Here is a 26,829-nt window from a genome sequence, read left to right as displayed (position 1 = left end):
CCCCTCATTCAGGACCAGTCAGGTTCTGAGTGTGTCAAACCAGGGAGATCCAACCTGTACATAAGTTATGCTTCTGTAGAATCTTTTAGGAGATTCTGTGGAGATTTTTAGACTTAATTCTACTTCTCGTCTTTGGCATCTTTAATTTGAGAAGGGGGGGAAAAAAAAAAGAGAACCTTTGTCTTCCTTATTCTTTTCTGAAGGAAAAAGAGATACTCTTGGTCTCCCATTGTTTTCTGACACAATGTCACCCAACTTTTATCAAGGCAGAATGGGACCAAAATGTAATAATTGGACCAGCATGTTTAATAATACATCTGTAACAAAGTCTCTGACTAGGAATATTTTTCTTAGAAAAAACACTAGAACATAGTGGAACAAGTGAAGCTCTAAGAACTGTAACTGAGGCCTCAAAGTCACTTCCCATGATACTCTAACTTCTTCAGCATGGTCCTTGTGAAAAAAGTCTTCTACCAAGGAGATCACCATACTCTTGCATAGGTATGCCACTACCGTGTTTACTTTTGGAATGACAAAGTAGGAAGGGATCAATTTATTGAAACCCACATGGACTTGCACATTGAAACCAATAAACAGAAGCTGTGGAATTACCTGTGTAACTGTTGTCATATGCAGCAGCAGTATAAAAAGAAATACACCCTGGATTTTATGAGTACAAATCAATGTACTATTTATAATGGGAGGAAAAATTTCTATACAACTTCTAGAACCATATTCTTAAAACAGTGACTAGTAATTCATATCAATGCAAAACCAGGTTTGAGTACTGAACCTCTGCAATCTAAGAAAGAGGCTTGGAAGCAAGGAGTGAATAAGGTAATATTCAGTTTGGATCTAATTATAGCTTACAACTGTAGAAGGCATTTGTAAAATTGCTCTACAAATTTGCAGGTCTTTTGGCTTGCAGGATAAAGTCTTACTAACTTTTCTGCTTCAGCTTTGCCATCTTTAAAATGGATTTAACTCAGAATGTATTGTTTTCCATCTGCAGACCTCAAAGGATATTATGGAAAATCAGGTAGCACAGACTAGCATTGTTTTTTGCTGATGAGTACCTGACACACATGTAAATGGAGTAATTTGCCCAAGTAAATTGTTTTCTGAAACTGTCAGGCCAAAGTCTAACCTTGACTGTAGTGTGAGAAGGCTCCTCTCAACCTTCTAGTAGAGCAGTTTCCGTACTGTAATAATAATAACAACACTTAGTGTTTACTAAAAATAAGGCATTAGAATAAGAACTGCATATGCTACTTCCTGCTACTACTTGCAATTCCTACTAGATCAACATAGTTAGGAATCAACATGTACTTTACAGCAAATGAGGTGGGTTTTTTTACTGTACACTACACAATATCGAAGAATGTAAGCTTATATTACTGATATAAAAACATTATTTCTTACTTTTTCATTACAGTTTGTATTCAAGTTAAACAAAATTAAATGATACACTTTTAACTTCTATGAACAAGCATAACAGATAAAGAAAGGATATTTTCCTGGAGTTTCAGTACCCACTCTGTATTCAGTATAGCTTTGAGATGGATGGAAATTGAATATAAAAATTAAATTTGCCCTCTCAAATGCGATGACCTTATTTGATTCATGTTTTTCACTCACAAAAGCCTGGGAAGAAAATAGATAGTTACATTTCAGTTGTTAAAAAAATAATACATTAATTATTTGTAATTAAAATGTTCAACAATAGGAAGTTAAATTCAAGCAAAGTTGCAAAGTAAATAAAAGCAAAACTGAGAAAAAGATTAATTCTTCTAGTATGCAGGTTTAAACTGTTGACATTCTCATAAGGTATGTAACTTCGTATCAAATTTCAGAGCAGAAAATTATCTTTAATTTTTAAACAGCTAAGATAGATATAAAAGAAAGAAAGAATAAAAGCCAAATACACATTTTACTGCAACAACTGAAAAAAAGACACCTGAAGAGAATTCTTTTAAAGCAAAGCTAAATTATGCATTACTGTCCACATGTTTCTTCCCTAAATTGATGGTGGTATGTTTGTTTGTTGAACTAAAAGAAATTTACAAACTCTTTCTAGTACAAATTAGCATCACTGCCACTGTGGATCATTCAGAAGCTGAACAGAAGATATAAATAAGCAGGATGCTTTTTTTATACTACAGAATGTGCATATATAGAAGGATTATTTTTCCTTCCTGCTGAAAATGGCATTGATGATCAACCATATTATGTATGACCTGCAACAAAAAACTATTCCATATAAAATCATCTTTGCACTATCCATTGTTAAAGCCACACACCAAAGAGAATAACTATATGGCCATTCCAAACACTCCTTTCAAGAGACTGGATTAGGAACAGAATATTCTGTCACACTTAGTGAATATGTGAGCAAAAACTATCATGCAGTCCAAAACTTGTTTAACATTGAGAAGCTACAGGTGGTTTACTGATGTTTCAGTTTTATAACAAAAGCTACACAGCACAGTATTCAGGTATAATTGCAAACAGCATTGGCAGCATGAAGTTCAAGAGACTATAGCATAAGATACACTAAAGTACATTGAAAATGTTTTCCTTATGACAGAATAATTATTGACATGAAAAGAAATAGTCAAAACAATTAAGACACTCCCAAAGCAATCTTTCAACTGGATTCCAGACAGAGTTTTATTATGTGCTTTAACCAGTCTGAATTAAACTTTCTAAATGAAGCAGCAAAAATAATAAGAGCTAGCTCTTTGTGAAAGTAAACAGGACACTGTTTCAGATTTTCATTATCTGCAGGAGAGACTTCAGTGACATGTTTTGACAACCTGAAATATGTAACAAGGCATCACAGTGCATAATAAAGTGCTGTTTAAAAATTTGCATGTATATTTTATGTTATTATAATTCTGCACATGTACACTACTGGTGACTAAAACATAGCAGTTAGCATATATAGCTTACCGGGGGAGATGCAAGCCAGCCAAATCTTTCTTCCAATTTATTCATATCTCTGTCAAATGCATTTAGAAATCTATAGCGAAGGTGGTGATCATCACTTAAATGAAACTGTCTCCTGGCATAATGGTAGCTCTCATTGTTTCCTTTTCTGGGGAAGTCCAACCATTCTGGATGCCCAAATTCATTACCTATATTTAAAAATATGCATTATGGAACGGTAAGAGATACATATAGACATGATTAAGAGATCCGAGAACCTGAATGCACACTTTAATATGCTTAAACAATTTCCCTACTCTAAAACATAGAATCTAATCATCTTTTTCCATACATAAAGATTCCTAGCAGTGTTAAAAAGCTCCTCAGAACTCTCAGGGGTATTAGGATTGCAGTAGATAAATGCTATGTGTTCCTATACACTTCCCCCTCCAGTGTTGATGTAGTGCTTAAATATCACCCACACCAGAATCCAATCAGGACAGCTAACTGTCAGGCTTGTGTTCCTTAACACAATACCAGTAGAGATGTAAATAATTTTGAAGGAACCATGGAACCCGAACAAGTCTCCTAGCTCTCACTAATGACTGTCCATCCCTGAGAATGTCCCATCATTATCACCTTCCCCACAATCCCTCAAGAAATAAAATGGAAGGGAGAGACACTTCCATTCCAGTTAGCAGAACACACCTGATTGGGAAATGCTGAGGTGTACCTGCAAATATTAATATTGCATATCCAGTGCCATCAGCAATTCCAGGTGATGTAGGAAACCCCCCATAGCATACTTTAGTTTAAATTAAAAAATGACTGGGAAATCTGTCTGTCCCTCACTTGCTAATTAGCTAATTACATTCAGAATATCAATCCAGTTGTGCTGGTGAACTAATTCCTATGGTCTTTGAGACCCTATCCTGAGTCCATGAAGGAGCATATAAAAGTGACATAAAAGGAATTGCTGATATTTTACCCAAATGTCTCCTGAAGCTCTAGTATGTGTTGTGTTTTGGCCCAGAGGGTATTGGAGAGAGGGGAAGGGAAGGGTGACAAGGAGGAAAAAGGTACTGAGGAAACCAAACTATCTCCTGAATACACAGTCTATATGTGCAGCAACACCTGTTGCTTCCCATAGTATTTTACACCAGGAAGATTGAGAGGACATGGCCAATTTATTGGTGGCAGATGTGAATTTGAGTTATGAAATAGACTTGTGTGAATATTCATGTTTCAAGCTACAGGTACATTAGTTAGGCTAAAGAAATGATTAAAAGAAAGAAAAGAAAAACAGTTTCAGAAAATATATAGGACAATCACAATACTATGATCTGCACTGGAATTTCATGTTGACAAATAAAATCATTACATTTCACATTCAGGTCAATATTATAAACAAAAGTCTGAAATAAATGGACCAGAATCCTGTCAGGGTTTTGACAATGGCCTTGGAATACTAGTGCATGGCACACAAGGTGTGTTGACAATATAGAGATTAAAATAAATAATAAAAAAAAGAGGTACCACTATCTAACTGACTATGCATCTAATTAAATATTTTCTTTTAAGAGCTATATTAAGATATTCTCTTCAATTGTGTTCTCCCTGTTATTTTAAATATGTTGGAGAACATGGATTAGCATTGTGAAAGATGGAAAACTCTTCCCCGCCCCTCAAAAAAAGAAAAGAAAAGGAAAAGGAACCCCCGACAGACACACCCAAACCTTTGAAGGTCAGACACTGTGTGCTGTGAAGGCAGATGGACAAGGAAATCAAAATCTGTTCATTTTAGGATAAAGTAATCAACACTGAAATATTTATATTATATAATAGCTATAGATAATATTGAATGGGTTAGACACTGATACTTCATGTTAGTATTTCTACCTTTCCAGACCAGAAGAAAGTGCATACAAATCTATATATACAATATTTCTAAATGACATGAATAGCAGCTGGTTCTTTTTGAAACAGGCAAAACAGGGCATGAACCAACAAGACTAACAGGGAAAAGGGAATTTCAGATAACGTATAAATTTAATAAAAGCATAGGTAATTTTTTGAAAGCAGGAGTTTTTCTAAAGTTGGTTCTATATCCTTTTGATGCAAACCTCAGTGGGCTATTTATCATTTTTGATACCTGCTATTTGTTTTTATGGCTTTTTTTTATTTAACAAGAGAGCCTAGATTGACTCTACAAAGCAAGACTGTCTTAACTTCAAGTAATGCAGCCATGATATCTAAAAGCTAAGAGTGATCTTTAAGAAAACGTTTGCTCTTCCATGACAAAAGAGTTTCCAATTATTAAGACAGAAAAAATCCAAAGCAGTTTTTGGACAGTGGTATGGATAAAGGTAGCTCGTATTTGAGACAGGAATACCCTTTTCATTACCCAATCACAATTACTCTGTCACTTGAGAGACATTAAGTCTCTCCATCTCAAATGAGAATTCACATTTCACAGAATATCATGCTTGTCTGTCATCTTAGTCAGCTCAGTCCCACTTTTTTTTTTTTTTTTTTTTTTTTTTTTAAAGTGGAAGGCTTTTAAATCTAACTTTGAACCAAAAACAGAGAAATATATGACTAACAGTATTGGAAACAATGAATGGTTCCAGAAAAGTACTGTATATACTAGGTCACCTTCTCCAGTTTTTATTCCTTTCACATACAGCAATATTCATGTTTGAGTAATTGTGAAAACCTCTATGCACAGAAGTACTATTGGGATTTCTTTTCCTGTAATTAATTTTTTGCTGTTTGATGTGAAAGTCCAAACTATAAAACTGACAAGAAGCCAGCTGGTACAAGTTATGAAATGGAAGACAATGAAATTAATGGAAAAAACCCACTCTGCTAACTGAACATTTTGATTAGTGAATGTTTTTCTTTTGTTTCTCTACAGTGTAACAGATAATTATTTTACCTAGGAATTTAATTAAAGTGCACCATTGCTAACACACTGCAGATATTATGCATTTCTTCACTGACACCAAGGAGTATGCTAATGGGTACAAATTATCAAATGCACAAATCTAATGGGACCTCTGCATTACTGCCCTATTCACTGTGCTGACAATTTCTCCACCAATGTACATATACATTAAACTATAAATATATTTCAACCTTTAATATAAATTATTTTGGAATCTTTAGCTTGTGCTAGTTAGTGTTTGGCTGAAACCCAAGGGGCTGCTGGAATTGTGTTGGTCTTTTTCCTTCTCGGACAGTTTTGATAGCAGTTCTATATGCCAATGGTCTCCTAAAGAGCAAAGAGCAAAGCTAAACTGCTAATACAAAAGGGCAGTTTGGCGAGATCACACAATATAACTGCAAAAAAAAAAGGCAGCAATCGTTTGAAGCAAAGGATAAATGGTTAAGAGCGCTTAGAATTACATAAACATAAGAATGGTTTTTAAACAGATTTTTAAAGCATGTGAAATGAGATCCTGTAGACCAGTGGTGCTCAACCTTTTTTAATTTGTGACCTCCAGGGCCGTGAAAATTTTTGCTCAGCAAAAAAACCCAACCAAAACAACAAAAAAGCCTGCGCCGGGAACATTTTGTTGTGGCCCCTTTAATTTAAAGCACCAATCCACGCCCCTGCCACTCCTCCTGCCCCAGCTGTTCATACATCCGGGGCCGAGCTGGGAAAACAAAATGGCAGCTGGCCCACTGCTGCAACCCCCCAGGAACACAGCCACGAATGACCCATGGGTTGCTCACTGCTGCTGTAGATCATGACATCCTTTTCAGAAAAAAATTGAAAATATTGCTAGCCTAATCCTTGTTTTTTCTACAAATTTTGATGCTCTTGGTAAGAAAAAATATTCTACAAGTTTCACACAACAAATTATTACAAATCATGTTTTAGTTTGTTAACTACTATAGTTTTAAAAACCCCCAGCACATACACATATTCCCTTAAAAATAGGGTAACATCAGCAGGCCCCAATCACAGAATCTGAGAACTGGAAAAGACCTCGAGAGATCATCAAATCCAGTCATCTGCCCTCATGGCAGGACCAAGCACCATCTAGATCAACTCTGATAGTCATCTATCTTACCTGCTCTTAAATATTGCCAGTGATGGAGATTCTACAGCCTCCCTAGGCAATTTATTCCAGTGTTTAACCACCCTAATAGTTAGGAAGTTTTTCCTAATGTCCAACCTAAACCCCCCTTCCTGCAATGCATGCCCATTGCTTTTTGTCCTAGCCTCAGAGGCCAAGGAGAACACTTTCTTCCTCCTCCTTGTGACACCCTTTTAGATACTTGAAAACTATCATGTCCCCTCTCAGTCTTTTCTTTTCCAAACTAAACAAGCATAATTCTTTCAGTCTTCCCTCATAGGTCATATTTTCTAGACCTTTAATTATTTGTGTTCCTTTCTGTATCTTCTCCAATTTCTCCACAACTTTTTTGAAATGTGGTGTCCAGAACTGGATACAATACTCCAATCAGTGCAGAGTGGAGCAGAAAAATGACTTCTTGTGTCTTGCTCAGAACACTCCTGTTAATAATCATGTTTGCTATTTTTGCAGCAGTGTCTCATAGTTGACTCAGATTTAGTTTATGGTTCACTATGACCCCTAGATCTCTTTCTGCCGTACTCCTTCCTAGACAGTCGCTTCCCATTCTGTATGTGTGAAACTGATTGTTCCTTCCTAATTGGAATACTTTGCATTTGTCCTTATTAAACTTCATCCCATTTACTTCGACCATTTCTCCAGTTTGCCTACAACATTTTGAATGATGACCATGTCCTACAAAGTACTTGCAATCCCTTTTGCAAACTTTATAAGAAGACTCTATGCCAATATCCAAATAATTGATGAAGATATTGAACAGAACCAATCCCAAAACTGACCCCCTGCAGAACTCCACTTATGTCCTTCTTGCCTGACTGAACCATTAATAACTACTCTGAGAATAGTTATCCAAGTTAGTTATGCACCCACCATATAGTAGCCCCATCTAGGTTGTACTTTTCTAGTTTATTGATTAGTAGGTCATGTAAGACCATGTTAAATGTTTTATTCAAGTCTAGGTATACCATATCCACTGATTCCCCCTTATCTACTGGACTTGTTAACTTATCAAAGGAAGTTATCAGATCAGTTTAACTAGGAGGTGAGGAAAGAAACACTTTGGAGGCATATAATGTCTTCTCTCTGCTCAGTTAGAGTGGGCATGCAAGTGACCAAAATGTGCCAGAGAGTCCGGGTCAAGTGAAGAATGGCATCATTGATCAGTAGGCCATTCTGGCTCATACCCAAGCATGTAAAATATCAAGCAGTTGCTGCTGTTTGTCTCAACACTTCCTCCATTGGGCTGAAGAGGGCATCAGCCATTTTACAGAGCAGTTCTTGGAACTGATGGGAGTCATCCAGAGGTGAGAAGGAAGTCAAAGACATTATAGCATCTGTGGACAATGAGGGGAAGTGCTCCAGTTCCAGCAGTACCATCAGAGTTGGATTAAGGGGTGCATCTTCAAACGGGTTCAGCATGCCTATTTAATGACTATTGAAGACGCAAGAGTGGAGACTCCACGTGAGAAGAAAGGTTCTGATGGTGGATACTGTAGTCACAACTTCCCAGTATGGCCAACGTGATGGGTGTGGCAGGTACTGAGGAAGGCCCCAGCAAGAAGTATACCAATGCTCTCAGTTTTGGGCAAAGGCTGAGTATTTCCAGTGCCCACTGGGACCTTGAGTTATCCACAAGGGCTGTATATGAGGAGGAACATTAGGCCCCAAATCCTCTGACACTGAGAAATCAGAGCTTGATTTGAATGGTGGTACTGTTAGAATGGTCAGAAAACCAGGAGTTTCAGGAGAATAGACAGAAACATAGCCCAAAGGAGGAAAGTCTAATGTAGAGGAGCCCAACCTCCAAGGAGGGATGGCACTGAATGAATGGAAACCTCACCTAAGCTAGGGCAAATAGCTCAGGAACCTCAGGGCTCATTGGAGTCTCTCTGGAGTCAGTGGTATGTGCTTCTCAGTCAGATGGGGGAGCTGGAATGGACTGTCTTGAAACAGAAAGTTCAGTTGACTTTGTCATAGCCAAATAAGGACTATGCAGCTCAGTGGATAGAAGTGATAATCTGTGAGGCTTCTTATTCTTATTATTAAGTTTGTGCACTTTGGACTCATGGACAAAGCAGGAAGACTTACTGTCATGCTTATATGCATGCTTACCTGCCTCATGGCTCAATTCTAACCCATAGTCCATAGCTCAGGTACCAGTAGAATGAGACTAGGGCTCAGCTATAGTAGACATGCTCCTAGATTACTCAGTGCCATGAATGGTGCCATGAATGGACAAACATGAATGTTCCAAATCCTGGATTCAACTGCAGCCTCATGGTGACCACCATGAGGTGTTTGAGTCAGAGCTCAAATTTCCTGGGTGTGGACTGGCAAAGATAAACTTACTCCACTACCCAGGCATGGTTACTGGAGTTGGTAGTGACCCAAAGTCATTAAAAATCCTGTAAACTATTACTGACATAACAAAATACTAAGTATAAACCAGTCTTTTTTATTCAGGTTGTAGAAAGATGTTGTTGGGGTGGTGGGGGTGGTGTAAAATTAATAGGAGTCTGGAATAGCCTTGTTGCATTAATGGTCCAGGGTTCAGCCATAGGATTACATTTAAACATGGTTTTTCCCTTCGTTTTGAAGCCTAGGAAAAAAGAGAAGCATGTAGCTGCTCTAGTTTGTTGTGTCTTTTGCTTATCCTCATTGTCACTGTATAAATCTCTTTGGGGTTAAAATCCCTGTAAACTCTGTAACCTTTTAGTTTGTAGTATAGGCATGTGTTGATTTAATTAGAAAATCTGTAAATAGTAATTAGGTGTAGGTATAATTGCATTCATTATTTGCTTATTAATATTCATTTTATGGGAGCTAACATTACTAAATAAGGCTTTAGGAAAAGCGCCGATAGATATGTGAATTAACATATTAAAAGGGTAACATAATAAAAGGGTCTGACTAACGCCAGGTTGTGGCCACTCAGACATCGTGTTGAATGTCCGAGGTAAACATGCATAGGCAATAAAGCTGTCCCTTTTACCCCATCCGTTCCTGGTCGCCTGTTTCTTTTCTAACAGATGTCACAAAAGACAAGAGAATAGAGGAGGCTGTAATACATGATAATGAGGAAGAACCAAAGGCACAGTTGGTCTGGCCCACTTTATTGCCATGAGGCAGAGCAAGAGTACATGCATTCATCAATGAACACTATTACTTTAAAAATCTCTGGGTGCATGGCACATGGGTATAACCCTCAGTGGAATACTATAGGGACCATCATTCAAGGAAAAAGTATTTGATACTAAAGAACCAATTATCAGAAATAAACATAATAAAAAATGTTGGTCATTTGCACCATTCCTTTGTGTAACTGCTGAGACTTAACTATAGTTTTTTTACAATTGTTTACAAATTGTATCTCTACACTTTACTGGTCTTCTGTTGATTGGATACATATGAGACTCTGGAGGAATTGGTCAACCATTAATTGGACAGAATGAACAAAACAACAAAATATCCTGATTTGAGAAATTTTGTTTGTTAGAAATTGACCTGAAAAGACAGAGTGTTAAAATTAGCCAACTCAGGTTATCCTATTATTTTCATTTCCATATGGGCTATAAGCACATCCATTTGTTAAAAGATTATACACAAATTTCAGCTTTAAAACCCATAAAAATTGTCCTTCTTTCACCCTAACAATTTCCAAGGATAGCCTCAACACAGAAATTTCTTTATTTTCTCTTTTCAGAGCATTTCTGAGATACTTCTGGTTTGATTTCATTATCCATGTTTACAAAGTGTCCAATATTCAATGCAATTTGAATGCACAGAAGGCTTGCAGGATTAGTGTATTATACATTGGCCTACTGTGTTACTGTGACAGTTCAATTAACAAGTGATAAATATACAGTGTGATCCCTCTCAATGAAAATACTGTGCATCTTTAGATCATTATGATGTACATAGTTTCTCCAAAAGAGTTATGTATCACAGGATCTGTTGCCTAACTCCCAAGGAGCTTTGTCTCTCATGGAGATCATCTCAAATGAGTGGCAGTAATGTCTTTAAACTACACCCCATACTCATATAGGGTGCAATTTTCAAAAATATGGAAGAATGTAGGTATGTATATATAGGCTTTCCACATGAGTTAGGCACCCAACACTCCTAGTTTTTTGTTTTTTTAAATCCCACCTTGAATCTGAATGTGCCACATTCTATATAAAAGTTATAGGGTTGACATCTGTGGTCTGGAAGGACCATGAATGCTCCTGGACCAGGGAGCCTAATGAAAGAGAAAAAGAGATCTCAGTATAACTAATAGTCCAACAGACAGGGCACTCATCTGTCATGTGAGCAATGTAGGAACTTGGACCTCAGTGTCTCATATCATAAATAAATACCCTAATCATTGGGCTATTGCCTAATCTAAGTGGGTGAGTTGATCAGTCAGTTGCAGTGGGTGTATGTCTTATTTCCTCTTCTCACAAAAAAAAATAAAAAAAATAAATCCAGGGATTGCTCACTTCTGTTATTATGTATTGGGAAAATATTCTGAAGCCTTAAACTTTTTCCATGGGACAGAAAATCTGCTTCCTTCCCAGCTCTAGAAAAATAATATACAACTATATGTGCACATACAACCATTTTGTCAACACAAAACCATTTATGGTACATTGCCTAAAAAAATAAAAAAATACTGAGTTGAAAGTGGTGTGTCTTGATTTTTTTTTTAAATGACATTTACTTGTTACTGACCTTTTCTCCTCCAAAGGAGACCCTTTTGAAATACATGTCACTTATAATAAATGTTTACTTGTCAAAGCAGACAGATCTGTTGGGTTTTTTAAGCAGTAAAGGCAAGCAAGCACAGGTAAATGCAAAGAAATCATTATCAGACTATTTGCTGTACCTGATATCAAAGACTATATTTAAATTCTAGAGGCTTCATATGTTACTGTCTCTATCTCCTGCAGAATAATTCTTAGAACTCTGCACTCTTGCAAGATGTATTAATCTAATATGTATTCTACTGTTAAAAGGTTCATCAGTCTGATTTTCCAGTTTAATGTACTGGCTATTTCAAAATACATCAGGCTATGTCTTGGTACACAGGTTGTCAGCTTAGATAAATTCAGCTAATGTTTAATTCGGCTTAGATGTTATAAATACTTTCTCTCCTCTACCCAGAAGCTTTCATTTCTTTGACATATACGCCTGCAATTCTTAAGACTTTCTTAAAAATTTAAACATTTTGCTGATCACTACACTTTCCAAGTTCACAGAGATAAGTACTTCTAAAATACTTTCTGCAGATCATATTCCTTGTAATCTACTTCTGACACAAACATTTAACAAATAAGAGACAGATGGCAATCATACTTAAAGCTATTTCTCTCAGAGTGCAATGATATTCCCTCCCTATATAGATATAGTGGATTTAGAAGGTAAAAGGATCTGCAGTCTCAAATTCTGCTAAATTAAAAAAAACAAACCGCAACCCTAAAATGTAATAAGAAAGCCACTCTATGTTATTCCTCTATTCTATTGCATTGTTAAATGCAAATTCTACTTACTGGTATGATGGAGATGATTGTTCCTACTCCTATTCCAAACAACTGTTTGCATATCTGAGATGCTATTTTGTTTTATTCTTTAGCATTATTAGTCTCGTGTTGAAGGCTGAAAATATTTAATACATATTGTGTATTGATAGCAAAAAGTTTTCATAAAAATACATATTCCCCCACTCTATCATCTTGTGCTTTTGCAGATCTTAATTTCAGTTCCCTTAAATTTTTCTATCTAGAGGTATAACTGGTTATTCTGAATCCTACAGCTTTGAGTCCTTTCTACAGAGCGGTTTTCTTCTCCTATCTGGATATACATCTTTGTACTACTTTCCATTTTATTTCAATTTTTACATGTTTGCAAATTTCTTTTGCTCTATTAAATAACATCAGATTTAGTTATTGAATTAAACTTATCAGATTAAGTCAAATCAGAACTGGTAACTCAACATATCATTTTGTATTTTTCTATTTTTCACTTTTGTCAAAATCGTTAACTTACCTATCCTGGGTATGGGCACTGAAAACTACTGAAAAGTATGTTTAGCTTCCTTGGGGTTCTTATGCACCATAGGCAAAATAGATTTATTTGAAAGTTATAGTTAATAGTTTATTGGATTAATGTGTTAGGTTGTTCAGGACACTGCTGGGAGATACCGATGAGAGAAAAAGTTCTTGGATTATCTGAATACCAAATCGGTCTTTTTCCCCCAAAAAAGATCTTCTCCTACCCAACCCCCATTAATTTGTCATATTCTGTTTCTGATTAATTGGTCTCTTGTCACTGACCCACTTGAAAGCTGACTTGGCACAGAAATTAACACAGAAAACAAAAAACTGCACACCACACACACCAATAGGAGTGTTTTGTCCTTACATTCCAGATAATTGTAAATGAACTGTTTGATCTGCACAGGTACAAAAACAACAATTTGGTTGAGAAATCTCTGTACAATGTCTATATGTGGGAGCTCCAGGTGACTCAGAGCTTGTCTACATGGCAAAATAGTCTAGCATGAAAAAGATCTTATAGCCACAGAGAAAGTCCACTTAAGTCAATGAGTCTCAGAGGGGTAGCTGTATTAGTCTGTAATTGAAAAAACTTAAACAACAAATGGTCCCGCAGCACCTTAGAGACTCACAAAAAATATAGATGGTATCATGAACTTTTGTGGGTACAACTCACTTCTTAAGATGAATGGCCCAGAGGCACAAATAAATAGCAGAAAGAGAGAGGAGATGGGGAGGGAAAGGGAAAAAACAAATCTTGTCAATTAGTGTCTGTGCTAAATGAGGCTAATAGAGTAGCCTGTAAGTGTCCAAAACTTAGTTTTTGATGTCATTTGAGTGTTGAATATAATGGCCCATCTAGTTCAAGTCTTTGTCCACACCTTGGTCAAATGTGTCAAATTTGCATATGAAGGCAAGATAGGAACACTATCCCTGATGATGCCATTGCATACCTGAAGATTGAAGTATGTGATTTTGTCATCACACACAACTCTTTCCTAATTGGGGACAATTTACATCTTCAAGTCAGCGGCACAGCTATGGGCACCTGTATGGCTCCACAATATGACAACACCTTTATGACTGACCTTGAACGACATTTCCTCAGATCTTGTCCCCTAGTATCCTTACTCTACTCTACATTGATGACATCTTCAATATACAGATTCACGGGAAGGAGACCCTTGAAAATTCCATAGATTTCAACAACTTCCACCCCATCATCAACCTTAGCCTAGACCAGTCCACACAAGAGATCCACTTCCTTGACACTGCAGTAAAATTGAATGACAGCTACATTTCTACTACCTTATACCGGAAACCTACCGTCTGTTATACTTAACTACATACTTCCAATTTCCATCCAAGACACATTTTCCAATCAATTGTTTACAGCCAGGCACAAAGATAAAACTGGATTTGCTCCAGTCAAACAGACAAAGACAAACACCTACAGAATCTCTATCAGGTACTCTTAAAACTTAAATACCCACCTGGGGAAGTGAAAAAAACAGACTGTCAGACTACCCAAGTACCAAGGAATCAGCTTCTTCAAGACAGCCCAACAAACAAAATAACAGAACATCACTAGTCATCACCTACAGCCCCCAACTTAAACCTCATCCAGCATATCATTAACAATCCCTCACTCTCACAGGCTTTGGGGGAAAGGCCAATCCTCACCTAAAGACAACCCTGTAATCTGAACAATTCTTTCCAAAATGTACACAGCAGACCACAATCACACTCACTCAGGAACCCACCCCTGCAATAAGTTCCAGTGCCAACTCTGTCCATATCTATACAAGCGACATCATCAAAAGACCTAACCACATTGGCCACCACATCTGCTCATACAACTGCATATTGACTAATGTGATATATGCCATCAAGTGCCAGCAATGCCCCTTTGTCGTACATATTGACCAAATGGAACAGTCTCTATGACAAAGGATTAATGGACACAAATCAGATATTCAAAACACCACACAGAAACCTGCTGGGGAACATTTTAACTTGCCTGGGCACTTAATGGATCTAAAAGTGACTATACTCTTACAAAGCTATTTCAAAAACAAGCTGGAGAGAAAAACTATGGTACTTGCCTTCATATGCAGATTTGACACATTTGACCAAATTTGAACAGACTTGAACAGGATGAGCCATTATGTTCAAATTACATCAAAAGCTAAGGAGCGCGAACTTACAGCCCATTCTATTAGCCTTATTTAGCATGGACATTCTGACAAGATTTTTTTCTCCCCATCTTCGATCTTTTTCAGCTGTTTATTTGTACCTCTGAACCCCTCGCTCCATTCATCTGAAGAAGTGGGTTGTGCCTATGAAAGCTCACAATACCATCTACATTTTTGTTAGTCTCTAAGGTCCTGAAGGACCATTTATTTTTTTCAAGTTTTTTTTCCCCCACTGAAGTCAATGGCAGTTTCTCCACCAGGCATGATTAAAAAAATCTCAGCGGGGTAGCCATGTTAGTCTGTAACTAAAAAGAATTTTTTTTTTAAAAAGAGTGGTCCTGTAGCTCCTTAAGGTATGTATACACTAGGAAAACTATTTCAAAATAACTTATTTCAAAATAACTATTTTGAAATAGCGTGTCCACTCTACAGGGAAGCCTTGGAATTAATCAGAGGCAGACTCCCTTACTGTGGATGTGCTACCTCAACTTCGAGTACCAGGAAGCCCTGGGGAGCAATTATTTTGAATGATTCTGGGGAGAAGTTATTTTGAAATAGCAGCAGTGGAGCATCCACAGTACTAGGGTTGTTAGCTAATGGTTAATTGAATAGCTGACTAACCCCATGAATTCTTAGCAGTCAGATGACTATTATATAGCCTGTGGGGGTGGGGGAGGCAGCAATTGCAATCTGGCCCTACTGTCAGGGAGATGCCTGCCATCCCAAGCTGCTGCCTCTCTATTAGGAGGCAGCAGCAGGGGGTGCCAGGCATGAGTCAGTCCATGAAGAGAGACAATTTAAAGGCCTCATGGACCGACTGCCTGCTGTCCCACGCTGCTGCCTCTGATACAGTGTAGGGTGGCAGCAGTCCCTATCTTCGGGGGGGTCCAAGGTCCCCACAGACAGAGGCTGCTGGTGGTGGAGGGAAGATACCCCAAAGAAGAGTCTGTCGGCGGTCAGCATGGCAGGATCAGACTTGCCACAGATAAAGGCTACTCTGCAGGATACAGCACAGGGCACCATGGAAACAGTGTTGATGGGAACCAACTTTTAAGCCTAGGCATATTGGTTAATCGACTAGTCATTCACATCCCTACATACTAGTGGTATTTTGAAATAATCGGCTTGATAATATGGACACTATACATGATATTTTGAAATAAGGGGAATTATTTTGAAATAGTCTATAGCAAGCATGTCAAACTGGCGTTGGTGGATGCATGCAGCCCGATTGAAATTTTTTGCAGCCTGCCAGAACATTTTTATAAAAGAATGAAGTGCACTGACCGCTTGGAGCAACTGCTCATGGCTGGTCGGGCTGCTCTGTGCATATGCTCACGGGCTGGCTGGCATTGTGCCCTGGGCTCTCCAGCAGGTGCTCACAGCCGGCCAGTCTGCTCTATGCACACGCTCACAGCCAGCTGGGTGCTCTGCACTGGGCACTCCAGAAGGCACTCACAGCTGGCCGCTGTGCTCACCCCAGCGCCTAAGGCAGCAACATCGACTCTGGGACCCAGGTATTAGGTTGGGGGGTCTGGCTCTGTGGGAGGGGAGAGGCATTAGGTTAGGGGGGAGGCGCTGGCTCTGGGGGAGGAGGGAAGCATTAGGTGGGGGCGCCTGGCTCTGGGGGAAAGGAGAGAGTTATTTTGTTAATATTTTGGTTTTTATTTATTCATTCCCAAATAAAATCACAAAATGTATATTATTCAATATCAATAAATATGTCAATTTTTTGCAATTGCATGAATAATTATATCTTTATGCAAAATCTCAAACTTACAAAGTACCTGAAATTTTCACAGAAGCCTGTTCTATTTGATTAACCATGGTCTATACTTGTTTTTATTTCAACAAAACAAGTTATGTATCATATGCAAAATTTAAAAGTACCTTAAATGTATATTTAAATTAAAAATTATGTAAAATTAATTTAAAATGTATTTAATACAGGCAAATAATTTTACACATCAAATTATTGTTATATTATAAAATATACCTAAAACATAATCTATAATAATAAATAACTACAACTTTCCAGCAAAGTACATTTTCTTTGATGGCCCTAGGGTATCTGGTATTGGTGCCTTCTCCCTGGTACCTAAAATGCTTTTATTTTTTTCTCGACAACCAATGTTTTCTTTTTTAGTCAAACCATCTGGGAACCGTAGGTGGCCCTGAAAGCTATCAGTTTTCATTTGTGTGGCCCTAAGTAGGCTTCAAGTTTGATATGCCCACTCTATAATGTAGACCAGGGCTTAGAGACTAACAAAAACTTTATATAGTAGCATGAGCTTTTGTGAGCACAACCCATTTCTTCACTCATTTGAAACTGTGGGTTGTGCTTACCAAAGCTCATCGATACTATATAAATTATTTGTTAGTTTCTAAGATGTTACTATTCCACTCTTCTTTTTAAATTTTTTAAAAAATGTTTAGGCATGATTCAGAGTGCCTTCTCCTATTGCCCAATAAAGCCTAAATGAAAGAAACATATAGCTGCCTCTTTTAAACTATAATAGAGTTATATGATAAAATAGCATTTTTAAATATATTTTTCAATTCTAACACCCTTATTTGGAGGTTTCTATTACCAAATATTTCATGTTTCTAATATTCAGCAGGGCATTACAAGTGCGATTGGGACAGTTGATAATATTCACTGTTCATAATGAAGGGCAAAGAGTAATATTTGAAAATTTTAGTGAGTCCAAACTAATAATTTCCAAAATAAATCTGTCTGTAGACACTACAGAAGCCATTTTACTCATACCTTTGCTACTCTAATTCATTCATGCCATATTTAATGTGAATTATTTGTGCTACTTTGACATTTATACACTGCAGCAATGTCCTGACCATTGTTTATAAACAAATAATGGATTTTGGAAATGAATCTTACTAACAACTCCCACCAACCTGGAACCGTTTTACACCCCCCCCCCCCCCCCCACACCACAACAGCCCTCAGACCAAGCCAGTCACATTTGACCACCACAAAGAGAAAAGGAGGGAGGGGGGAACTTGCACTGCATAACTTGCCCACACAAATGTTATCCTGCAACAATTATTCCAATATAGATGAAATGCTACAAGGCCCCTAGCATGTAAGCAGTTGTACTGACACGAAGAGGAATACACAAGCCCAGTTTCCCCCCCAGAAGGAACAGAAATGAAGAATACTAATAGAAAATACCTTAACACTGGTATGATTGTATTCATACTAGGAGTTATATTCCTAATTTCCCTTCTTTCTCTGCTATTTATTTGGAACCTGGATGCCATCCATCTGAAGAAGTGGTTTGTGCCCATGAAAGCTCATGACACCTTCTACATTTTTGTTAGCTTCTAGGTGCTGCAGAGTATTTGTTGTTTAAGTTTCAGGAGTTGTACTGTTAGGCTGCATCTAGACTGGCATGATTTAGCGCAAATACTTTTAATGGAAAAAGTTTTTCCGTTAAAAGTATTTGCGCAAAAGAGCATCTAGACTTGCACGGATGCATTTGCGCAAAACAGATCTTTTGCGCAAAAGCATCCATGCCCAGTATAGACGCACTTTTGTGCAAGAAAGCTCCGATGGCCATTTTAGCCATCGGGCTTTCTTGCGCAAGAAATTAAGATGCCTGTCTACATTGGCCCTCTTGCACAAGTATTCTTGTACAAGAGGGCTTATCCCTGAGCGGGAGCGTCAAAGTATCTGCACAAGAAGCACTGAATTCTTACATTAGAACGTCAGTGCTCTTGTACAAATTCAAGTGGCCAGTGTAGACAAGCGGCAAGTTTTTGTGCAAAATCTTGCCAGTCTAGATGCAGCTTCACAGTTTAATTAATAAAAACAAACAAATAAAACAAAGACAAAACAAAACAAAAATTGAAATAGTTCCACTGGTACAAAAATTGTGTAAACTCAAGTACATGAATCCAAGCAATTCAGCCAAATAAAACAAATGCTATAAATAAATCCACATGACCTACTCCTCATGCAAAAGTTAAATGTACCAGAATGTATTTTAAAGACCTCTGAAGTTACTGTATAACGTTTTTGAAGAACAAAAACTGCAGTCATACCTTTCAGTTCTAATTTCTACCCAACTGTCAGTATTCTTTTGGATTGTGATCTTCCTGTCTGACTGCTAATACTTTGTTATACGCAAGACAAAATACCACTTTTCGTGTACCACTTATATCCAACTTAGGGATGTTAAAATACATGTAATTAAGTAACTGTGTAATCACTGAAAATTTTAGGGGTTACACATGGGGTGGCAGTTGGCCCCTGCCTGCCATCCTGTGTTGCTGCCTCTGATACAGCACGCAGCAGAGCTGGGCAGCAGGCGGCTCTCTGGGAGCCAGCATGTGCCTGGAGCCAGTTTCTTCTGCATACCGGGAGCTTGCATGTAGCCATCAATGTTAACCGATGACTCCAGGCTCCAGTTAGCCATTTACATGGTTACACTTTCACATCTCTAATTGAAATGTAACTAGATCTAACGATTAATATCTCTTGTAACAGTCTCCTTTTTATAGTTATGTTTTTCTTTCTTACAGATATGGAAGAGTACTTGCTTTGAAGTTCACAGGATCATCTTTTTATGCACTTTTTAAAAAGGCAATACTATATCAAATATTAACTTTTAAAATAATTTTATTAATAAAACTGTTGTAAAGATTTAAAATATTTAGACTAGTAGGGATGTGTAAAAAGGATAAGGAGATTTACTTTATAGTGTAGGAGAGGATTTTGCCTTCCCTTAACTAAGCACACATTTCTTTTTAATGGTGGCCACTGTTAGAGTGTCATAGAAGACAGCAGCCAAAACAATAATATGTAGAATATGTAGAGCGCAAGATATGCTATGGAACAAATTTAAACTTTATCTGGAGAAATGGAGAAATCCTCTCTAAGGAGGATGAATATGGACTGTGCATTTTTCATAATTCAAGTGTAGAATCTGTCAGGTAGATACCAGGTTGGGAATAGTTTAACAATAAGAGCCTCGGGGTTGAAATACTTTAGTATCCAGAAGTGCCCCTGCTTCAAAAACTCCTAATCAAACACTTAGCTTTTGTCTTTTTCCAAGCCAAAACAGGATTCATCTGAAGAAATGGGTTGAGCCCGCAAAAGCTCATGCTACTATCTACATTTTTGTTGACTCTAAGGTGCTGCAGAACTATTTGTTGTTTAAGTTTTTTTTCAAAGCAGGACATACTATCTTTTATCACAGTGTTCTAAAAAGATTTTTGAAAGTCAAATTAAGTAAATACCTTTGCATTTAAAAATCCCTCCCAACCATCACTACCATGAGAAAGCAGACCAAAGCAACAAACTCAAACAAAACATTATTCTAGGCTGAAACCTAAACAAATACATGAGTTACTCAGAAGACTAGTTAAAAACAACACACACAAACTGTTACTCAGGCATGTCAGATTTTACAATCTGTCAAGGCCCCTCAGGACTGACAGTTAGCTGTGAGTTGTTCCAGCTACTGGGTCTGGTCACCATTTTTTTAAGTTTTAGGAGTTGGGTCACATGCCCAGAGTAGGGGACATGGGACCATGCAATTTAGCAGCCTCAGACCCTGGATCCAGAGACTTAGAGCACACAAACTCTTGATTTTCTGATGTATGTTCCCTCATAGATCCATCTACCTATGAAAACTCCGTCCCTGAGACATTAGGTTTCTGTTAAAGAGCTTACCTAAAATGCTTCATTTCAAGAAATACTTAGTTCTGTGAGCCAATGAATAAACTGCCAGAATTCAGAACTCATTTTTTGAGAAATACGGGTTCTTTCGAAAAAGAGTTTTTTTTCCCCCCGAGAAAGAGACATGTCTAGACTGTGTTTTTTGGTGAGAAACCTCTTCAGCAAAAAGGGTCGCAAGATGATATGCAAATGAAGCATGAGAATATGCTAAGTGGCGCTTCATTTGCATTCCTCTTTTGGAAGAGGAAAGCAGTCTAGATGTATCCTTATTACTGTTTAGCATTGTGCATGCTCTTTCTACAAGTCTTTGATTTGACCACTTAGCAGCAAGGCATTTAAATTTTTATTGTATTTCTTCCTTTCAGGAAAAGAGTTCACAAGTTTGACACGAAATAATCATGCATGGAGGATTTAAAGCTAAATCACACATTTTTACAGTACATTGCAGATGAAAATAAATGCAGAGTACTGACACTAAAAAAAGATTGGCCTAAACATCACTTTTGCTTCAGGGAGAATGTTGAGCTATGAATGGGATATTAACAATCTGTAAAAAGATGCTGTTGGAAGTGTACACCATGCTCAAATCCATATTTTGAAAATAGTTTAATTGTATATAACAAAGTACAAAACCATTGCTGAGACTGTTTTAATTTTAATATAACAAGTTATAGTTTAATTTTATATAACACAAGTACAGAACCTCCCCAGTTTGCAATTACACTTCCCTCCATAGGTATCACTCAATGCAAGAGCAAAAACGACAACAGATTTTGAAACATGAGTGAAATAAAATCATATGTATAAAACAACAAATGACCTATTCTATAAGGGCAACAAAAGAAATAGCACATCTACGTTGTCACCTTCAAATTTCACTTGTCAATTATTTTATTTCAGATATGAGTATTATGAACTGGAAGTAAACATATTTGATGCTTCAATATTCTGGAGTTTAATAGGACCCGGGATAGATGATTAGTTTGTACTCACAAAAGGAGTTACTTCTAGACTCAACAATGATACAGAAAACATGGGAAAGAAATTGCCAACAGGAAATAATTAAATAATCAATTCAATGTTCTTATTTAGTTTTGATAAGCTATAGGTGTTTCACTTCAGCTTTACTGCGTTGATGCATTTTATTTTGATTTGCGTCAAAATAATTTTTTTCTTCAAATTTTCATTCCAAATTGCAAAAGTACCAGAATTCCTCAAAGAAGGAAAGTTTTATAGTTGGCTAGCTTTTTTCAAAACTTATTACTAAAGTAACCAGGTTTAACGCCCTCTTGGCATACAACTACAGTTTACATGTGCTGTTTATGGGCAGTAATTAAGAACACAAGACTTCAATGAATATAAATAAAAAAAGAACTACAGATTGAATCTCCCTAGTCTGGCTCTGCCTGGTCAGACAACATCCATGATCCAGCATGGTTTTAGTTTGCAAGATGTCCATTTATTTTGGCTGTGGCCCTATTTCCTGAAGTCCCATAAAGTTTGTTTACAACCACCAGTCCTGGCTCTCAGTGAAGTTATTTTGCACTAATTTACCCCAAATGTCTTCTAAGAATCCGGTAAGCAGTGGAAGTGCTGGTAATGCTGCTAGAAAATACTGACCTCCTCCCAAAGTTTGACAGATTCCCTGGTTCAGCACTGGACAGGCCCTGAGGGTGCTGGACTAGAGAGGTTCAACCTGTATATTTTGGAGAGAAAATAGCAAGCGTACCTAGTTTACTATTTGATTCTGGTTCCCACACCCTTCTTTAAGAATTTTCAAAGATACCAAGGTGGCATGTTTCACTTTAACACTTTTGTGATCACTAGTGGAATATTTAGTACTGATGGAGCAATGCGTCCCGGCAGAAGTTTGCTTTGCAAAGAGATGGGTAGAAGTGGTGTAACAGACAAGACGTCTGAAACTTCCAAACTTGTATATGCATAGTAGCAGCTGAAGGATATGGTGTTTTCATCTGCACAGATGATGAATACTGCTGTGAGATGGCCCAATGAGAACAGTTTAAAACCTAGATTATGCACCTCAATCTGTGTTCCATATATAGTACGGGAGTAGTGTCTCTAAGATTTCTTTCCTATGTAGCTGTGTTTCAGCTCTCAATGGATACAGCGGGCTTGGAATAGATTAGTGTGGATCCTGTGCAAATAGATTCTAAGACTTCACAAAGTATTCCTTTGAATTTAATTGCCTTTGTTACATTAGGTTTAAATCCCAAGAAAACTGATTCTAAATTAAGAAGAAATCTTTATCAGAGCAGTGTAAAGAGGTTACTTAATTATCGTAAACTTTTTATAAGCAAAAGCAGAGACAAATATATATTAAGAATCTGAAGCCAGATTCTTATTTATTGAAATGTAGGATTAGAGGCAGACTAGATGGTTTTATATTAAATGAAGTTACTTCTTGAGACATCTCCAATATTGGAAAACTGCAACAAGAATGTTACCATCTCTTTCAGTGTTACATCTTGTATAAGAAAGATTTGGTATGCAATTAATAAGAATGCTACTATATCGGAGGCTATCATAGGAATGTAAATAAACAGATAATAGATTTACATATGTAAATTAAAAGTAGCTTGGATTTATGTGTAAATTTAATCAGTGTCTACTCAACTGAGAAAGAGCGACAGGGTAGGAAAAAAAAATTACAAAAAGGCAATTTAACAGGTTCAGAGATAGCCCATCAATAGGCAGGTAATAGCTTTGGAAACTACAATGAAACTTATCTGCTAATAAGAAGGAGGCTTCACAGAGCACAAAATACAAATTACTGTCGACATCTTTGCTGCAAATCAAAAAGTGATTTACAAAATTCTCATTAAGGACAGTAAGATTAGAGAACAACTCTGCTGTGAGGCCTTACTCATATTGAATTGTGTTAGAGGAGTAGGGGGATCAGTGTTTTAGTGAGAGGGAATTTAAAACTAAGAACTCAATTAGAAAAGATAAAAAGTGATTTTAAAGAAAGTTTTCAGATGGGGGAAATTAAACATAAATTTTTCTGCAGAATGAAGATGTTGAAATACTATACCTTAACTTTTTTACATATGAACTAACTAATGTTATCACATTTTTCCTGTGAAAAACAACAGTACTACCAGATATGCTTTCTGCATTATGCCAAACCTTTTATCTTTCTCTCCTTCATATCTTCGACAAGAAAATACTCAGAAGAAATAGCTTTAAAGATTTCTGAAGATTCACAAGATATACGACAGTTAAGTGACATTAGTCCATTCTTCATCTTTCAAGTAATCAGTTTCACTACAGGCGGAAAGACTAGAGAAAAAATTGTGGCCATTTGTCTCCCAATAACATGCTTTTTGATGAAGAGACTTTCAGAGCTACTTACAGTGTCATCAGCCAAAGCCTATGCCAATTTTATATTTCACCCACTGATTTTTCAGGTCTTTGTAGAATAGCTACACAAATAGAAAAACCAAGCACCATTTGGGTCTGCTAACATCTTCCAGTGTTTGGGGCAGATTAAAAACTATATTCCATATGTATGCCAGTATGTGCTCAGATATGATATAAAAACTTATGAAGCATACAATTTAGACTTCTAATTCATGCATAGAAAATGGGGATTTTGCTATGACATCGGAAATGAGTTTTTCTTCAGGGCTTCTTTTATTTATTTACTATAATTATTTAAGAGGGGCTCCACATTTGTTTGTGTATACTACATTTTGGAGAGTTTCAAAACAGACTGAGTTAAACTTTCCTCTTCAGTATTGACTGAATTCTCAGTGATCTTAAGTGGTGTACTCAAGAAGAGACCAATAGCCATCAGATCTAACATTCTGAGACAATACTTCGGGGGGAGAGGGGAGATGACCTGGCTTTAAAAAAAACCCTCTATACATATTTTGAGCAGAAAACTAACTTCTGGTTAGAATAATTCCTACAAAATATAAGCAGCCAAGTCAAGGTAAGAGTAAGGTCATCTATATATCTCTTAATATAGAGTGTGTGTATGTGTGTGCGCACACACCTATATCCATATCTATAATGTATCTTCCTATATCTATTACGATATATTCTTTTCCTTTACTCTATATTTTTTCAAGTTTTCATTCACTTGACATCCTCCTACACCCATGCTAAACTTGCACAAATGGTGCATTTAAATATTGGTATGCAAATTTTTTATTTTAAATAAGGTAACAACATTGTAGCCGGTAAACAACATCATGTTATGTTAGTTAGCAGGTACAATTTTTAGCTTTAGTAAAACCTTTTTTCTTAGAGTTGGTGTTAACCTACTCGCAGCTCAGGATTCCATTTAATTTCAAATGGAAATTGTGAGCTTTGTAGATTATGTAAACTGTATTTAGGATCTCATGTGATTTTTTTTCCAGTTCAACAACAAAAAATTATAAATTCCTTAGCACTCAAGTGAAAATATATATTGCAGCCTTTGGTAGAAGAAAGCTTTTACTATTTTGACAAATTCTGACTTGAACACAAAAAGGGTCCTTGGTTTAAGGACAAAAATAAATGAATTTCAATTTTCATAAAGAAGCCTACTTTAGTTTAAGAAAAAATTTGCTATACAATTGTCCAATGAAAGAATAGCAGCAAATCTCAGATATTATTCCTTTTAAAATCACCTCTATATTGAAATAAAAAATTAAATAATTCATACAAGTAATTCAGAAAGTCTGATGTGTCAATTATTTTAAATCTAAGACACTTTCATGGCCCTTATGTGCAATTCTTTGCTCTTCATAAAATATAAGCTTTGGATTTTATGTTCATGTAAACCAAAATTTTAAAAATCCTGTTTTGGCTGGAACAGCAGAAGCTAACTTTTTGTTGTCAGAATATTGACTTACACAAGTCAAACTTGGTACCTGTCAAAGCTTTCCCACACTCTGACACACCAAGTTCAGAAGGTGAGTCCCACAAGAAACTTTAAGAAAACTTTGCCACTATAGCTTCTACTTAAAAACTCCACGAGGTCACAAATTCTCTAACCTGGGGTGGTATGCTGCCACTACCCAAGTGCAAACCCCCTTTTCTGAATCCAGAAAGACTTGCATATGATTTTCTTTCTGAGGGGTACTCCAAATTCCTCTACTGTCCCTTGGGAGAGAGCTTGAAAACACACTGTAATTTCTAACAGCTGACCTCTCAGTCTAGGGCACATGCTCATAGACCCTCCTGCATACTAGGACACAAGAATCAGATCATACAGGCAATTTTGTTTTGTTAATAAAACAAAACAAAACAAAAAAGACATACTTGGTAAAGCATATCTGGTTGCCAGATGTTACATAGCAACTGAGAAAATAGATTAAGAACATAACATAAGAAGGGCCATCCTGGATCAGACCAAAGGTCCATCCAGCCCAGTATCCTGTCTTCCCAACAGTGGCCAATGCCAGATGCCCTAGAGGGAGTGAACAGAACAGGTAAACATCAAGGCTATGTCTAGACTGCAGGCTTCTTTTGAAAGAGGCTCTTTCGAAAGCCTCTTTCGAAAGATCGCGTCTAGACTGCAGGCGGATCTTTCGAAAGAGAAATCCGCTTTTTCGAAAGAGAGCACCCAGCGAGTCTGGATGCTCTCTTTCGAAGACGGCCTCTTTACATTGAAAAACGCCTTCTTTCGAAAGAGGAACTTTCGAAAGAAGGAGTTCTTCCTCGTGAAATGAGGTTTACCGCCATCGAAAGAAAAGCCGCGTTCTTTCGAAATAATTTCGAAAGAACGCGGCTTGAGTCTGGACGCAGGGGAAGTTTTTTCGGGAAAAGGCTACTTTTCCCGAAAAAACCCCTGAGTCTGGACACGGCCCAAGTGATCCCTCCCCTGTCATCCTTTTCCATCCTCTGACAAACAG

The 26,829-nt window shown here is 37.2% G+C and overlaps 1 protein-coding gene across 4 annotated transcripts in view; it reads right to left on the bottom strand.

Annotated features, from left to right (window-relative positions):
* The window catches only part of GBE1 (1,4-alpha-glucan branching enzyme 1), a 264,165-nt gene that overhangs the window by 31,058 nt on the left and 206,278 nt on the right, over window positions 1-26,829 (bottom strand). For all 4 annotated transcript variants that reach the window (XR_012897753.1, XM_075909685.1, XM_075909701.1 and 1 more), the window contains exons 13-14: window positions 2,953-3,137; window positions 1,516-1,644 (exon numbers count right to left, since the gene is read on the bottom strand). Coding sequence is in view for 3 of the 4 variants with exons in the window: in XM_075909685.1 (XP_075765800.1) it covers window positions 1,516-1,644; window positions 2,953-3,137 (314 nt within the window). In the remaining variant the exon portion in view is untranslated. The remainder of the gene's footprint in view (window positions 1-1,515; window positions 1,645-2,952; window positions 3,138-26,829) is intronic.

This window comes from Pelodiscus sinensis, chromosome 1, assembly GCF_049634645.1.
Source record: "Pelodiscus sinensis isolate JC-2024 chromosome 1, ASM4963464v1, whole genome shotgun sequence".
In the NCBI taxonomy this organism is placed as follows: domain Eukaryota; kingdom Metazoa; phylum Chordata; order Testudines; family Trionychidae; genus Pelodiscus; species Pelodiscus sinensis.
This window is presented reverse-complemented; position numbering and strand designations above follow the sequence as displayed.